We start from the raw sequence: 17,764 nt of genomic DNA on the forward strand, positions 1-17,764 counted from the left end.
TAGGCAGCTCACAAGCACACCTGTCAGGCAGGTAAGTGGATGCTGCTGGGTAGAAGGGAAAGCAAAGAGGTGCACCTGGTGAGGCACTGCATGAGTGTGGTGGGGCTTGGGATGACTATTGCTGAGTGGGGGAGGGTGCACAAGGTTGTGCGAGTGACTGGGGGAGATGCGCAAGTGATGAAGGACATGTAGTACAATCACATTTTGTAGCGTGTGTAGTGGCAGGTAGGTGTGGCATGAGCATAGGGTAGCTGCTGCCGGATGGGAGTGGGTGTGTAAGTGTATGTGGTGGCTGGGGAGGTGTGGTGTGAGTGCAGCAAGGCCCAGGGTAGGTGTGCAAGTGGCAGACGAGACATCGTGTGAACATGGCGGGGCTTGGAGTGGGTGTTTCCAGGTAGAAGTGGATGCATAAATGTGCACGAGTGACTGGAATAGTGTAGCACAAGCGCAGCAGGGCTCAGGAAGGGTGTACAAGTGGCGGGGAAGATGTTGCATAAGTTCAATGAGACTCAGGTAAGTTTTGATTTTTCTCTGTCCTGCTTTTAGCACTGCTATGAGAATTCAGAGTAAGATATAATACTTCAAAAACAGTTTATATTACACAGGTAGTCCTCAACCTATGACCACAGGTGAACCCAAAATTTCTATTGCTAAGTGAGACAGTTGTTAAGTGAATTTTGCCCCATTTTTTGACCTTTCTTGCCATAATTGTTAAGTGAATCATTGCAGTTGTTAAGTTAGTAACATAGTTGTTAGGTGAATCTGGCTTCCCCATTGATGTTGCTTGTCAAAGGTTTGCAAAAGGGGATCACATGACCCCAGCACACTGCAATCGTCATAAATATGAATCAGTTGCCAGCATCTGAATTTTGATCATATGACCATGGGAATGCCGCAACAATCCTAAGTGTGAAAAATGGTTATGTTACTTTTTTTAGCACCATTGTAACTTCCAATGATCACTAAATGAACTATTGTAAGTTTTGCATTGTTTTCCAAAAACAATTAAGACTTATCACCCGCAAGTAAAAAATGCAATACATGAGTTTCTTTCTTAAGATTTCTTGTGTCATCACTTTAAAATAACATTTTATTTAATCTTAATGCCTGGGTAAATGTGCAAAAGAAAAAACATTCTGCATTAGACATCAGTATGACTTACAGGGTTTTGTAATTTATGTTATTCTATTGTGTTTACATATTGTATTGCATTTAAAATAATTTTAGTATGAAATCATTTTGGCTGGGGTTTTTCTGACTTTTTTCTACTCTTGTAGTACAGCGTCCTGCCCAAAACAGCCCTTGAAGGTTAAGTGATCCTTGAAATGATGGGTAACAAACTCAAAAGCAGGAGAATGGACAGATAATGAGGGTTTTTTGACATTTCCTTGTATAAATAGAACTCTCTGGATCCAAGCCACTGTCTTTACTGCAGTTTGTTTGTCATTAAATCTGGTTGTTTGAATTATAGGGTTGAACAATTGTTCAGCTGGGAATAACAGATTCATATGAAAGATATGAGCAAAATCGCAGATTGCCAGAGATATCAGTAAACTGGTTGAGGAATGTATATATGCTTTAACTAATCTCAGAAGAATAAAACATTACAGCATTCTGAATTATGTATTTAATTTTGGAGTTTTACAGACTTTGTGTACACAGCTGTGTTTTAATTTCTAGGTGCAGATTATGGAGGAGAAACTGAAAGCTGCTAATGTCCAAACAAGTGAGTCAGAAACACGCTTATATAAGAGATGTCAAGATCTGGAGATTCTGGTTCAAGAGAAAGATGATGCTATCCAGAATCTGGAACAACAGCTTGTAGAGCAGGTCGGGAAAATAACATTTTTCTTACCCAATTATCAATATGTTTATTAGTATGTACAAGAGATAAAGAGTGAAAGAAGGAGCCTACAAAAAAGTAATATCCCTAGATTTTTGTGCAGCAAAACTCTTGTTGAGGGGAAAAAAACAGATTTTGTGAAGGTATCTATTAATATCATAGCAAATCTTGGTAAAATGTATAAATTGTTTATATATACCATACAGCCATTTATCTGAAAAAATATGAAGATTCCTGAAACGGACAACCCATAATTGTATAATTAAGCAAACTATTTAAAATCATGAAAACTCATATTTTCTCATGTTTTGGAGAAGAGCTGCTGCCATAAAATATTCCCCCCACCCCTAAATTGGAACCGCCAAATCACAGATGCTGCAAGTTGTGTTCTGAAAAATCCTCCAGCTACACCATCAAGAACTGCTTCTCTGAACATGAGCCTAAACCCATTACTTTCTACTGTCTATTTATTGTTATATTTCTTTGATCTGGAGGCACTCATATTAGCTGTTTCACAGAGCAATGCAAAATATTTTGTATTAGAAATTGTAAAGGTAACACATTGCTGTTGTTTTTTGCTGCTGTGTCTCTCGTTCTCTCTTTTTATTCAGACTTTCTTTTATTTTCAGGAAGGCTTTGCCTTTTTTAAAATCACCTAGCACTGTCAAAACTAATTTGTTGAACCATTTTTAATATTTAGCTTCATCTTTTAATGCTTAAAATTATGCTCTAGAGCAGTGGTTCCCAACATGGGGCCTACGCCCCATAGGGGTCAATTTGATTTTTAATAGGGGCAATTTGGAACCTTGTTTAAACCAAGTTAATGGCCTTTTAGGCTTCCTCCGCATGAGTAGTTCAGTTTTTGAATAGTAAGAATTATATGTCACCCGGGCTGGTGGGGGGGCATCAGGATTTTAGAGATGCTTAGGTGGTGCATGGCCAAAAAAGATTGGGAACCACTTGCTCTAGAGTATATACTGAAGTTTAGATAACTTTTTTCCAAGATGCCATAAATAGGTATCTCATCACATTGTACTAGATGGATAAGTATATTTGTTATATGATTATGGAGAGAGAGAAATATTCATTATGACTTATTTTTAACTCAGACATGAATTTCAAGAGGCCTTTCAATGAAGATCAGTCCATCAGTAATAACAATTTTACTGCAGTATTTTTACTCGTTTTATTAATACTACCCATGGTTTTTAACTTTGCATGATTGATATGAATTTTAGGGTTATTTTATCACTTTTACTGTAAGCTGTTTACTTGCAAGAAGAGGCAACATACCGTGTTTTTCGGAGTATAAGACGCATCTTTTTCCCCCAAAAAAGAGGGTGAAAATCTGGGTGCGTCTTATACTCCGAATGTAGCCCCACCCAGCTTCTCAAACGGAGTTTTCAGAGGCTGAAAAAAGCATCAGAAATGAAGCTTCAGAAAAGAAGCCCCCAAACAGAGCTTCAGAAAAGAAGCCCCCAAACAGAGCTTCAGAAAAAAAGCCCCCAAACAGAGCTTCAGAGGCTTCTTTTCTGAAGCTGTTTCAGAGGCTTTCAGAGGCAGGAAAAAAAGTTTTTTCTGAAACAGTTTCAGAAGTTTCAGAGGCAGAAAAAAAAGCAAGGCACAGAACTCACAACCAAGGAACCTGTTGCTAAAATTCACCTCTTGGAACAACTGATTGGGCGTATTCCTGGAGGCTGAGCCACCTGCCAATCAGCTTTTTTCTTATTTTCCTTCCCCAAAACTAAGGTGCATGTTATACTCCGGTGCGTCTTATACTTCAAAAAATACGGTAATCACTAATAAATTAAAGCCTAAGTACAGTCCTTAGCCTGAAAAAGGTTGTGCCTTCTGTTTTAAGTGAATAAAGTGCATTGTTAGGAACAAGAATGCAAATTACACAAAAGCCCATCTTCTTTTTTCAGAAGGAAATCAGAATACAAGAAGCTAAAATTATAGAAGAAAAAGCAGCTAAGATTAAGGAATGGGTGACTATCAAGCTTCATGAGGTAAGTTTCATAAGTAACAACTCTTAAACTCAATGGAACTCTTCTAGTGTAAGAATGATGTGGAAATAACGTCACCCCATGTGCTGAACAACAACATTCAACAGCCCTAGACAACATGACCGACATTTATACATATTACTGTAGATTGTAAATGAACAACAGAATTCTCAGCTTTGTCATTGAGGTAGGAAGTAAATAAAATATGTAAGTAAGCCTTCCTTTTACAAACTGCTGTAACAGTGAGGGTTCCTTCACCCTAAAATGCACAGTTCCTTTGCTAACAAAATAATACCTTAAAGCTCAAGACAAGTTCATTTCATTAGTATCTATTAGTGGATAATTTCCAGTTCTATGTTATCTGGTCAATAATTCATTTAAAAAAATTTGTGGAGTTGTTCACAAGACTAAGGCTGTGAATTCCTACATGCCTTGCTTTGAAATATGCAAAGTTGCCTATAATCAGGGTTTATTATTTGTGCTTTCAATTTTTTCAAGTAATTTTTTTCTGTTGATTGTGTCTACAAAGCATAATAAATTTTATTTTGTTTCTGTGGAAGAAAAATATTCTGATAACTTTCTCTATTTTTTAAAAATAGCCATAACATATAAAAACTACTTAAAATAGAAGATCTTTGAAATAGGATCTGAGGTTGAGTTCTATAGTCTTATGCCGAAATATAGCAAAACCATTTGAGTTAAATATACTGCTTAACACTGCAATCATTTGTAAATATACTTAAATCTAAGCCCAATCAAGTTGGTGAACTTATTGCCAGGAAAATGGATGTGAGATTGGAAATAATACCATATAAGATGTAAGTAAAGTATAGCTTTCCTTTGGATGCAATCTTTTTCAATACTGTACTTATGAATGGGGCATTTATCTATGTTTTCAGCTAGAAACAGAGAATCAGAACCTCCGTACGATCAATCAAAACCAAACTGAAGAGATTAAACTGTTGCAGACTAAATTACAAGGTAGGGGGTACAAATTCTCAAAATACAGCTGTGTTCCATAATTAAAGAACTTGGGGTTAACTCTTTGAGTATGTCTTTATTGTAGATTGTATCCAATACCACAGCAGGCAGAGAAAACAGTTGTGCCCAGAAATTCCTAAATCTAACATTATTCCACAGTATCACCATCCATAACTTTGTAAAGGTTTTTCTAAAGGGTGGTCTAGAGGTCTACAATGTGCTAGAGGATGAAGGGATAATAAAATTGCCTTTTTTATTTCCATTTGAAATAATTTACAGTGTTTGGGTTTACTCCACTGAGTTTTGTTTGTTTTTGGATTGATGTATTATGTGACCCAGTCATTGTGGTTTCTAAACTACAGATTATGGTGAACCCAATCTTTATTTCTGAATTACCTCTTTTCTCTAAAACTATGGTAAAGTACACTGTGAAACCAATATTAAATTTAAGAAGATACATTGTATTAAACAGAAATATCATAAATATAGGGTTGTCTACAAATAGTTCTCAACCCATGACCATTTGTTCAATGACCAAAGTTGCCACAATCACATGATTGCGATCAGAGTGCTCAACAACCAGTTTACACTTACAGTCGGTTGCAGTGCCCCACAATCACGTGATCGCCATGTTCAACCTTCCCTGCTGGTCTACTCATTGATTTAGGGGGAAAGTCAATGGGGAATCTGGCAAAGAAAATAATAAATTGCTGGGTAAGTCTCCACCCACACACCTGCCTACAACCCCCTCTGTGCTTCGCTGGGCTTGCCACTCATATCGCCCTACTACTACATCCACCCTGACTCACATCATATCTGTACATACATTCCCTGACCCAAGCCGCACTCCTGCACCCCCTCTCCAACTCCTGTTGTACCCCCTATCACTCTTGCATATCCTCCTCAATCCTCCCCATGTTCTTCCACCCACCCACCCACCCAGACATCCCTTTACTCACCTGCAGGCCTGGGACTTGCAACTTTCTGCTGGCTTCCTAACTGACTGGTTGTGAGAAGCAAGGAGGAAGCTGCCTCCCCTAACAACTGTGGGTTTCAATTAATAACAGCAATTAGAACTGCAGGGATTGCTGTCACTAAGTGACATGAGCAAATGACATGATCATGTGACATCATGCTTTACAACCACATCATTTAGCAGTTCTGGTCTCAATTCCCATCATAAATTGAGAACTACTTGTAATATCAAAAATTCAGCCTCTCAGCTTTTAAAATAAATAATCTAATGTTATCAACACATTAAATGTTGTTACATAAATTATTACTTAAACAGAGCTTCAGGGAAAGAAGTCTGTTTCTTCATCACAAAAACCTGGAGAAGGCCAACGACTAAGCAGTTTGACTTTTGGATGCTTCTTGAACAGAGCAAGAAGTCCTCAACAAGTTCCTAAACCTGAAGATGCAAGCAGTTCTACCTCAAAACAAGTTGATCTTAATGAAAACCATAAAAGTCAAGGTATTTTAAGTTCTAGAATGCAATTCTAGGTGTGCTAAAAAATACTTTCCATTTATTTAAATGGAACTTGCTTCTAAGAGAATTCCTATTTGGATTACAATCCTCATCCTAAATGCTTAGGATTTGAATATGTAAAATTCCTTTTTCTCCAGAATGAATCTATATTAATCCTGCAAATTAAGGGTTTTCCACTGGAAAACCTATGCCTAGGGGAAAAAAGTAAGATCCCTCAGTTTCTAGGGGAATTGGTTGGGCAAAAAGAGTGATATGCAGTATTTTATTAAAAGCAGGAATGCTTACTAGGTTATTTAAACATTTAATTCATAGCCTATCATTGATTTGATTGTTCAGTATAGCTTATACAGCACTCCAGCCTATTTTTCCTCACAATAAAACCTGTGAAGTAGGCTGGGCTGAGAAGGTTACCAGTCCAAGGTTACCAGTGAACCTCTATTACTAAAGAACATGGCTGTACTAGAATCTGAGTCTCCTTGTCCCTTAGTCCAACACTTTAATACTTCTAATTTGGCTTTCTTATTTGTATCAATTATACTAAAAAGCCTTATGTTGACAGGAAAAACAGCCTACTAAATAATTATATTGTCCACAACACTGGGAAAATGTCTTATTTTGCAACATTGTGCTAGTATAATTATCAATGTTCTCTAAACAAGGGAACAAGACCATGTTCTCTAGGTCTGCTGCAGATCTAGAAATAGATTCTAATTACTGAACCATTTAAAATAATAAAACCAGTGTTACAATCAGCGTCCTTACTCCTGTTCAGGAGCATTGAGTAGGTCAATTAGTATTTAAAATATTACATCTTCACTAGTTACTGATAAACTATGTTTCCAATGTTTATTCTTAACGCAAGCACAGAAGATATTCTTCCATGGCAGGTATCATGTAATTAATTACTTTTCATCATTCATCAAAAATGATTTTCATGGCTATAACATGAAAGTTGTTACAGTATTATGTGAAAGCAGGACTAGTCTTCATAATGTAGAAAATAATGTAGCAGAGTGGATTGTAACACATCACCTACAGAGTAGAATTTAGAACATTTTCTCATTTAAAATAGAAACTAAGAAAAGGTTATACTTATATCTGGGAAAAAAATCTGGCTTTTCCCACTCTGGGCTAAGTTCTACTGGTATGGGGAATATTTGTCTCTATTAACCTAATAGAGGTTAATATTATATAATCCCATATGTTATTTGCATACACTATTATTATTTCTTTGTCTGAAAACAAAATGGATTTTAATGTTTATTATTTGTAGATGTTTGTTACAATTTTGTTCAATGCTGTTACTGTCTCCTGGTGTCTAGAGAATGAAATTCAGGAAACATCCCTTGCTGGCCAAATACATGGAAATAATAGAAGTCTGAAACCATTGCAACAAAACACTTGCATTCCTGAACAAAGGATGGCAGCAAAGTCAAAAGATATAGATAATAACATATCAAAGAATTCTTGCATTACAGTAAGTGACTGGAGCTCTGATGAAGAAGGAAGCAAAGGAAGATCGAAATCCAGATGTGTATCTACTTTTTCAAGCCACACATCTGAAGAAGGCACAGGGTACAGCAGAATAGGGAGCGAAATGTATTTGACAGCATCAGATGACAGTAGTTCCATGTTGGAAGAAGAAAGTTTTCAAGCTCAGGGAAAAGTACATAAACTGTATTCCTGGCAACAAGAGTCTTCATGGAAAAATCAGAACCATCTAATTGGAAAGAGCAACTTGGAATCGTTCAGTGAAAAAAAAAGTCACGATAGCTTTTCGGATGAACTGAATAAGAGATTTCAATCCCACCGGCTAGATTATTCATCCTCTTCTAGTGAAGCAAATACTCCAAGTCCAATTTTGACCCCATCTTTGGCTCCTAAGCATCCATCAGTGATGCTGGCAGCCAGCTGTCAGTCAGGCAAACAGCTTGATTCTTCATCTAATCTGCCACCACCCAAACTGAGGACTCCTAGTGCTTTTATTCTAAGTACAGCGTTGGCAAAAAAACATTTTAGCCAGCCTTCCTTGTGTTCAGATAAACTGTTTGGCAAAAACAGGAATGCTATAAGCATGATACGTCCTTTTAAGCCTCAGGAAACAGACATCGATCAGGTAGATGGAGATGATGCAGAGGTTTTTGAGAAGATGGAGATTAGTTGTAATGAGGAATCATTTACTTATGATTGCTGTGAAATTAAAGATACAGAAACTGTGGATTTGAGCGATTCAGGGAAGATGATTAACAGTAAACCTCCCACTCCTCCACTACATCGATTCCCTTCTTGGGTAAGTGAAATAGGTATAATAAAATAATAATATTCCAGATTGTCAATTCAACTTCAGATTACTCATATTCCTCTGTTATTTTGTTTTATAAGTGTGATTTTTCCTTTTTTTAACCACCGTGGCAGATAATTTTTCTCACAGTTTGTTTTGAAAAGCTTAGTGGCAATTCATTTATTAAAATCAACTTCAAATAGTAGATGGCAGTGTCTACTTGACTTTGGCTGTTCTCAGAAAAACTAAACGGGTCAACCTGGTTAATACTTGAATGGGATGTTATCAGGAAATCCCAGCACTTGGATTTATAAAAACCATCTAAGAAGATGACAAAGGCAGATCATTTTTATGTCATTGCCAAAAAAAACTGTATAGGCATGTCCATGTAATTATCAGGAATCAAGCTTGACAAAAGATAATTTTTACCCTTACATAGAGTCCTTAATTTACAAGCTTAATTTACAGAGTCATGGTGGCACAGTGCAGACTAATTCTGCCAACTGCCAGCAGTTTGATTGTAACTGGCTCAAGGTTGACTCAGCCTTCCATCCTTCTGAGGTTGGTAAAATGAGAAGCCAGATTGCTAACTCTGTAAACAGCTTAGAGAGAAACACACTGCTTACAATAGAAATATAAATTTAATATAATAACAGCTCCGTTTTGTTCTTCAGGAAAACAGAATTTATGCTGTAGCCAAATCAGGTCTGTGCTTTTCTGAGGTCTTCAATATGGACTCTTTCAATAAAAGTAAGTTATTAGAATAGTTACTTAAACTGAATTGCTGAGGCAAATCTCTTTGAATACTGTAAGGAAGAAAAAACTTTGGGGTTTCTCTCTTTGAGAATTTCTTAAGTGTTTTAATCCCTTTATTTCTTTATCAGCAAAATATAAATTTGGTATAAAATGGTTTGTTGTGTATGTGACTGCTTGAGGGCTCCTGGATTGCAGCTGAAAGGCAAAAGGGAGCAAAATGCTCCCTCCCACATGTTGGGGTAGACCAGGTGTCTCGATACAAAAAACACTTAATCTTTCTCCTGGCTCAAGCTGGTGAAGGGAGGAGAACTTGTGGCTCAGAAGGTTAATTCAACTGCCTAACATGCAGGAAGGCCAAGTTTGAATCCGAGTAAGGGTATGGCTAGCTGATGAAAGCTAAAAAGCTTGAAATAGATCTATACTAGTCTCCCTTTATTTCTTTATCAGCAAAATATAAATTTTGGAATTGAAATGTGATTTCACTGAGCTATGGCTGCATTTTAAAATCTTAGTTTATGTAGGAAAATACCCGGCTGAGGAGAAATACACATAAAGGGCCTACGATAAGAGAAGAAAACAAATATATATATATATATACACACACACACACACACTATTTGAATTTTCTATCTTAAATATGTATATTTAAATAAAAGATATAAATTAATCTTATATAAGTTTTTCCCAGTCTACCTATTCAGCAAATTAACTGATCTTTTTAAATTAAAAAAGAAATATACACCCAGTATTCTCTGAATTTATTTTTTTAAAAACTTTGTTTCAGATTCCTCTTCTTCATCTTCATATTCTCCATCAGGACTCTACACATCATTAATATATAAGAACATGACTACACCAGTTTATACCACTCTTAAAGGGGTAAATCATTTTTTTACAATTATGCTTGGAGAAATATTATGTTAGGTCCACTTTAAAAATGTGGCTTCTTCTGTTTATGTTTACTCAAAATATTCTGCTTCCTTCCCTCCTCCCCTCCTTAAACTGGAAAAATAATTCTTGTTCCTTTGAAAGAGTAATAAAGTAGCTACCTTAATAATAACCAAAATGTGTTTCTGTTGCTCACACATGGTGTATTTTAGTTGCAAGCACTTCTAACTCTAAATTTTAATCTCTGTGATCTAAAAACTATCTTGCAGTGGTACAACATACTCTTGTCTACATTCCACTAACTTGGAGGTACCTACAGAGAGCTGACATGCAATCAGAATGCATGTTTTAGTTAATATGCCAAATATGAAACCTGAAGTAGAATGACATTTCAGAGACAGAAATATTGACTAAAAGAATAGAAATGCAAAGAAACTGATATTGGATACCAATCTTCAATAGTGTGCTTAGGTTCAAAAAAACTTTTATCTAGCAATGCAGGGAGTTAATGTCTTTCCATGTCTCTTTTTGGACAGAGATGAGAAGGAGCCAAGTTCCAAATATTATCATACAGCACAATATTATGTGACATCCGTTAACAATGTGGAACCGCCTGTATACCAATGAAAATGCAACTCTCGGTGTAGATTTCTTTAGGCTATGACTGTATCTAGCAAATATAATTAAGACATGAAATAGATGGGTTTTTTTTAATACAGCAGCAAATCTAATCTACCTATAACATATTTTTAAAACAGTATGTTAATGATCAAAAATTATTTACATAACCATAGTCTACTCTAAGCAACCTCTCATCTAAAAAGAAATATGAATACTATATATATCATTATTATTATGCTGTCTTTTTTTGACTATTGCAGTAAACAGTTTTAAATAATGGCTTGTTGATTTTATCAGAAAGCAACACAAATCAGTAACAACCCATTCTTAGATGACTCCTCTGGATCTGAAGAAGATGGTTCCCAATCCAGTTCACGGACATCTGAATCAGACTCTCGAAGCAGAAGTGGTCCTGGTAGCCCACGGGCTATGAAACGAGGTGGGCAGAATTTATAACAAAACAACTATTTTAACCTTTAGGACAGATAAAGTTAAAATGGTGCTATTATTAACAGAATACATTAAATAGTTTTTATTAGAGATTGAGAAAAGGAAAATTTCATTTAAATTGCTACCTTGCAAGATGAATTTCTAATACCAATCTTGTGATGTAGAGAGACTGTCACTGACACAAGGTACCAATGAGCTTCCACGGCTGTGTGGGAACTTGGTGCCAGTTCAAAATTTACTTACAACACCATGCTGACTCTCATTTTTTTAAAAATTAGAAATACTTGATGAATCTTTCCTTTTTTAGAAAATAATATTACAAAAGTACCGAGGTGATCAACAAATCCACAGCAATATTTCCCAACTCACAGTACTGCTGTTCATAGGAGAGATGTTAATGTAGCTAGCCTCTTATGCTAGACATTCATAAGGCTGCTTGCCAATTATAGAAACCACACGCTCACGAGGAAGAGATTCTCTCTCTTCCATAAACACAGGCAAAGGCAAAGACAGAACTCTAAGAGAACAAAGGAAGACAAGAAGATTCAACATTGCAACAAACAGCCTATGATTAAAGTTTGAATTTTCTAGGAATCTAAGAGATAAATAAGCAGAACTTTTCCATCTGAAAAATGCTATCTATATAAATATAGTTTCAAATTTTCAAAAAATCAGTTATTGTTAATTTAATTTTCTGTTATGCAATCTAATGTTTTTATTTTTCTGTATAATTTAAAAAATTGAACGCGTATTTCAGCCTTTCATTTGCTTCTTTAGGTTTGACAGGAAGGTACTGATTTTATATATATTCTTCTTTTCATTTGACACATTATAACGATTTCCATCTCACAGGGAGAAAACATTCATTGGTAGCAGACTAACATCATCCACAGGGTCTGCCTGGAACCCTGCCTGTACCTTTGTAAATGTGTTTAAAAATAAAATATGCTTCATATGCTTTATTGTTTTGAAAAAAATGAATTTAATTTTATCTCTTGTGAAGATCAGTTTACTAAGGAGGGCTGAAACTTCTAAGCCAGTATTATGCAACCTTGGCAGCTTGAAGATGTGTGGACCAGTGGTGGGTTGCCCCCGGTTCGCACCGGTTTTATAGAACCGGTGGTAAAACCAGTGGGAGGCTCCGCCCACTGACCCTGCGCATAAATTTCTGCGCTTGCGCAGGATAGTGTGCATGCGTAGCCCCGTTGTGAACTGGTAGTAAAGGTAAGTAGAACCCACCCCTGGTGTGGACCAACTCCCAGAATCCCACAGCCAGCAGGAGAATGCCACACATGTTGGGATAGGGGAAAGACTCCAGGACCGGCACCACCTGGAAAATAGGTGGCAGAAGCAGAATATTCTCCACCACTTAAGAAAGGCACAGAACTTCATTGTTGTAGATAGCATAACAGAAACTTGAAATCCTGTCATAGTTGCTCTCAGCCTTATCTTGAGCCAAACACAGTCAGAGTAGTGTTATTTTGAGTTTCTTCTTATGTTTTCCTTTTCCTCAGGAATGCGTATTGTGAAACTCTAATTTCTTCTGTATTTCATAATGCAATGAAGCTTATCCATGCAATCCATCAGTTAGGATCTTAATCATATTAATATTCATTTGTCTTGTACTCAGGGGTCTCTCTGTCTTCAATGACTTCAGAAGGTGACTATGCCATTCCTCCTGATGCCTATTCAACTGATACAGATTACTCAGAACCAGAACAAAAATTGCCTAAAACCTGTTCATCATCTAGTGATAATGGAAAAAATGTAAGTAAGCTATAACATCTTTCTATTTCAATCTGGCTTCAAGCATTAGAACTATAGGGCTGATCCTTCTTTTAGAAGATGGTGCCGGTTATTTTGTGTATGGCATGATTACGTTTTACTTATGTTATATCTTAACATTTCTTTTCCTTTCTCATGCTGTTAATCATATACAATATATGAATCTATGTATGAATCTATGCATAAAGAACTGGACAGAGGTTATATGTCTGTTGGTTCCAGTGGTCCTGTCAGTAGTTTTTGAGACCATTGGGGTGTGCTGCCTTTTTAATTCTGGTTCTTAATTGTTTTTACTTGAAAACATGTTATGTGTCTATGAGTAATTTTCCTAATTTTGTATTAGGACCTAAAACATCATTTTGGTTAGAAATACTGTGTATCAATTCATAGGGTATTACTCAAATAATTTTAGCATTTTTTTTTCTTATAAACTATAGGAACTGCTAGAGAAATCTGGATATTTGTTAAAAATGAGTGGTAAAGTAAAAACATGGAAACGACGATGGTTTGTACTCAAAGGGGGTGAATTGCTTTATTATAAATCTCCGGTAAGCAAGTGCAAATTATAAGATTAGATCATTAAGATTGTGTTTGTCTGTGTTTCTTTACTGAATTATTATGCAACAATTTGTTTTTGAATTGATCTGAAGTATAATAATGGATTATCTGAAATCTCTTTTCTCTGCCATGTTTATGAGACAATATATGTGATAAATTTTAATTTGATCAGAGTAGTAAACAAGGCAGTGTTTTTAATTCTGTGAGCTGCATAGAAATAATTCTTGCAATCCAAACATTTACAGCAGAAGTCTGATCTAGCAGTTTTGAGTTCTAGAAATCTTGTTGCTAGTCAATGCTTTAATATAGTATATGAAACTTTAGTGACTCTCAATGCTCTTAGAACCAATTCAGTATAATTTCCTCTGGACTCTGCCCTCTGATGACTTTGGAATCCAGGGATGTTTAAGAAACCAGGGTTGTAATCTTCACACACTCATGGATGATCTTAGGACATTCACTAACTACATTTAGATTATCATATTTCTTCCACACCATCTTATTTTTTTTTGTCCAGTTATCCCCTTCTCCATTCTTTTTGTGGTATTCTTCAATCAAGTATGGAACTCTCCTTTTCTCCCCCTATTTTTCCATTTATCCAAGCTGCCTAGGAATCAGTGAGCAGTGATTGTTATGAATCACGATAATTATTGTGGAATAATAATAATATCCCTTACCTTGATGTGGTTGTGGGACTTGTATGCTCTGAGAAAATGAGAGCTATGCCACTACATAGTTACTTCTCAGTCTTCTCAGTTACTTCAAAAGGTTGTTGTAAATGCAGGTTGGAAAGAAAGGGATTATGTTTAAACCTCCAAAAATTCCTTATAAATAATTATAAAGGTAAAGGTAAAGGTTCCCCTCGCACATATGTGCTAGTCGTTCCCGACTCTAGGGGGTAGTGATCACCCAGGGGTGAAATGCTACCGGTTCAGACCAGATCACCGATCCGGTAGCGATGGCAGTGGGTGGTTCAGAGAAAAAAATCCCTGCACCCCCTCCCCCATGCCCAGCTGAGCCACGCGACCATCAGAGGCTTAAAAAAAAAAGAAAAAGCCTCTGCCGATCAGGCAAGTCAGCTGCGATCGGCAGAGACTTAAAAAGAAAAGAAAAAGCCTCTGCCGATCAGGCAAGTCAGCTGCGATCGGCAGAGGCTTAAAAAAAAAGAAAAAGCCTCTGCAGATCAGGCAAGTCAGCTGGGATCGTCAGAGGCTTTTAAAAGCATTTTTTTACAACTTCGGCCGAAGAGGTTATAGAAAAAATGGTTTTAAAAGTAAAAAGTAAAAAAAAAAAGTTGGCCACACCCACTCAGTCATATTACCCCCTCACCAAGTCACGCACACAGAACCGGTAGTAACAAATTTTACATTTTACCGCTGTGATCATCTCTGTTTCAAAGCCAAAGAACCAGCGCTGTCCAAAGACGCCTCCGTGGTCATGTGGCCAGCATGACTAAATGCCAAAAGCGTACGGAACGCTGTTACCTTCCCACCAAAGGTGGCCCCTATTTTTCTACTTGCATTTTTTACATGCTTTCGATCAGCTAGGTTGGCAGAAGCTGGGACAAGTACCGTATTTTCCGGCGTATAAGACGACTGGGCGTATAAGACGACCCCCAACTTTTCCTGTTAAAATATAGGGTTTGGGCTATACTCGCCATATAAGACTGCCCCTCTTCCAATGCACACCAAATAAAAATTAAAAAACATCAACTGGCTCACCTACAATGTAAAAGCAGCTGTGCTAGACCCAAAATGGCCCCTGTAACAAGCAGGAACCTCACACAGCCACAAAAAGCCCCCCCAAAAAACTTTCACACTCTAAACACACACAACACAACACAACTGGCTCACCCACAATGTAAAAGCAGCTGTGCTAGACCTAAAATGGCCCCTGCAACAAGCAGGAACCTCACACAGCCACAAAAAGCCCCCCCAAAAAACTTTCACACTCTAAACACACACAACACAACACAACTGGCTCACCCACAATGTAAAAGCAGCTGTGCTAGACCTAAAATGGCCCCTGCAACAAGCAGGAACCTCACACAGCCACAAAAAGCCCCCCCAAAAAACTTTCACACTCTAAACACACACAACACAACACAACTGGCTCACCCACAATGTAAAAGCAGCTGTGCTAGACCCAAAATGGCCCCTGCAACAAGCAGGAACCTCACACAGCCACAAAAAGTCCAAAAAACCAACTTTCACACTTTACACACACAAAATTCCACATACAGCTTTGTGAGATTTTGTGTGTTTGTGTAGTTGGAGTGAAACACTACAGAAACACACTAAATCTCAGAAAGCTGCACAAATATTGTTTTATTTTATTTTATTTTTATTTTTATATGAAAGCTAAATTTAAAACTTCCTAAACTTTAAATGGCTAGGTCTAAAAAAGAACAACTAAAAAAACCCCAATTGACTATTTTTTTTAAAGCTCCCAAAGGGGAAAAAACCTTACCCAATAGAACAGGGGTCTCCAACCTTGGCAACTTTAAGACTTGTAGACTTCAACTCCCAGAATTCCTCAGCCAGCTTTGCTTTGCTGGCTGAGGAATTCTGGGAGTTGAAGTCCACAACTAACTCCTTGCTTGATTGCAGGCAGGGAGTTGCTTGCTTGCCTGAATAGATTCAGGCAAGCAAAGCAAGGCAAGCGTTGCGACTAGCAGCTGAGGTAAGCAAGCTGGAGGGGAAAAACTTTTTCCCTTTTACATGGCTCTGGCCATCCCAGCTGAGTTGCAGGGAACTCAGCTGGGATCATCAGAGCTGGGATCCTCAGAGTAAAAGGTAAAAAACTTTTTTCTTTTTAGGTGGTTTCTGGCGATCCCAGCTGAGTTGCAGTTAACTCAGCTGGGATCGTCAGAGCTGGGATCCTCAGAGTAAAAGGTAAAAAACTTTTTTCCTTTTAGGTGGTTTCTGGCGATCCCAGCTGAGTTGCAGGGAACTCAGCTGGGATCGTCAGAGCTGGGATCCTCAGAGTAAAAGGTAAAAAACTTTTTTCCTTCTACGTGGTTTCTGGCGATCCCAGCTGAGTTGCAGGGAACTCAGCTGGGATCGCCAGAGCTGGGATCGCCAGAGCCATTTAAGGCTCGTCAGAGCCTTTCGGGCTGGTCTGCCTGGTTACAGGAGAACTACACCCAGCGTATAAGACGACCCCCGACTTTTGAGAAGATTTTCATGTGTTTAAAAGTCGTCTTATACGCCGGAAAATACGGTAACGGGAGCTCACCCTGTTACTCGGCACTAGGGATTCGAACCACTAAACTGCTGACCTTTCGATCGACAAGCTCAGTGTCAGCCACTGAGCCACTGGTTCCCCTGTATAATTATAAATCATTATAAGCTTATATTATTTTTATATATCAAAAATATGCAAAATATAAAGCATTCTAAATGTATCCATCAGTCCAAAAGGGGTTATGATGTCCAACCATCTGAAAGTGAATTTCAGTTTTTTGCTCTGATATGTGGTTGATGATTACTGATACTACACATGAAAATTTACTTATTACATTTTTGTCCCATAGAGTGATGTAATAAGAAAACCCCAAGGTCAAATTGAATTAAGTGCATCCAGCCATATTGTAAGAGGTGATGGAAAGCAAACAGTTCAGGTATTTCCTTAATTTATGAGGTTTCATGGGGCAACAGAATAGCAGTCATGTGTACACCAGGATGTAGTTTTCCCTTTTTCTTCCTACTGACTTGTGATCATATTACAAACTCTTCATGAAGAAATAGATAGTGGCAGACACTTGGGCAGTTACAAGCTTCCAGATTTCATTTGTGCTTGTAGGAAAGTAAGGTTTGACTGATACAAGCCTCCCCATTAGCAGTGCTCCCTGAGCAACCCATTGGGATACACAACATATATGTACAGTATTTATATGGATAGCGCTTCATTAAAGCTGCTGCTTAATGAAGTTGAAATCTGCACCAACTGTGATTTCTCAGACAAATTAAAGGAATCAGTAATAGGTAGGAACTATGCTGAGGAAAAAGGAGGTAAAGAGATAAGGTATTTGGATGGGGTCTTGGACTTGAATAGCATCTATTTTCCTTCCTTAACTTTAGGAAGAAATAATTTGCTGTGCAAAG

The 17,764-nt window shown here is 37.4% G+C and overlaps 1 protein-coding gene across 2 annotated transcripts in view; it reads left to right on the forward strand.

The window, feature by feature from the left end:
* PLEKHH2 (pleckstrin homology, MyTH4 and FERM domain containing H2) overlaps positions 1-17,764 on the forward strand; it is a 60,734-nt gene that overhangs the window by 18,344 nt on the left and 24,626 nt on the right. For both annotated transcript variants that reach the window (XM_034427674.3, XM_034427675.3), the window contains 11 exons: positions 1,681-1,830; positions 3,769-3,852; positions 4,749-4,830; positions 6,122-6,304; positions 7,642-8,609; positions 9,275-9,350; positions 10,141-10,235; positions 11,163-11,304; positions 12,946-13,082; positions 13,538-13,648; positions 17,194-17,280. In XM_034427674.3, the coding sequence (XP_034283565.1) occupies positions 1,681-1,830; positions 3,769-3,852; positions 4,749-4,830; positions 6,122-6,304; positions 7,642-8,609; positions 9,275-9,350; positions 10,141-10,235; positions 11,163-11,304; positions 12,946-13,082; positions 13,538-13,648; positions 17,194-17,280 (2,115 nt within the window). The remainder of the gene's footprint in view (positions 1-1,680; positions 1,831-3,768; positions 3,853-4,748; positions 4,831-6,121; positions 6,305-7,641; positions 8,610-9,274; positions 9,351-10,140; positions 10,236-11,162; positions 11,305-12,945; positions 13,083-13,537; positions 13,649-17,193; positions 17,281-17,764) is intronic.

Source organism: Pantherophis guttatus, chromosome 1, assembly GCF_059756535.1.
Source record: "Pantherophis guttatus breed Tessera chromosome 1, ASM5975653v1, whole genome shotgun sequence".
NCBI lineage: Eukaryota > Metazoa > Chordata > Lepidosauria > Squamata > Colubridae > Pantherophis > Pantherophis guttatus.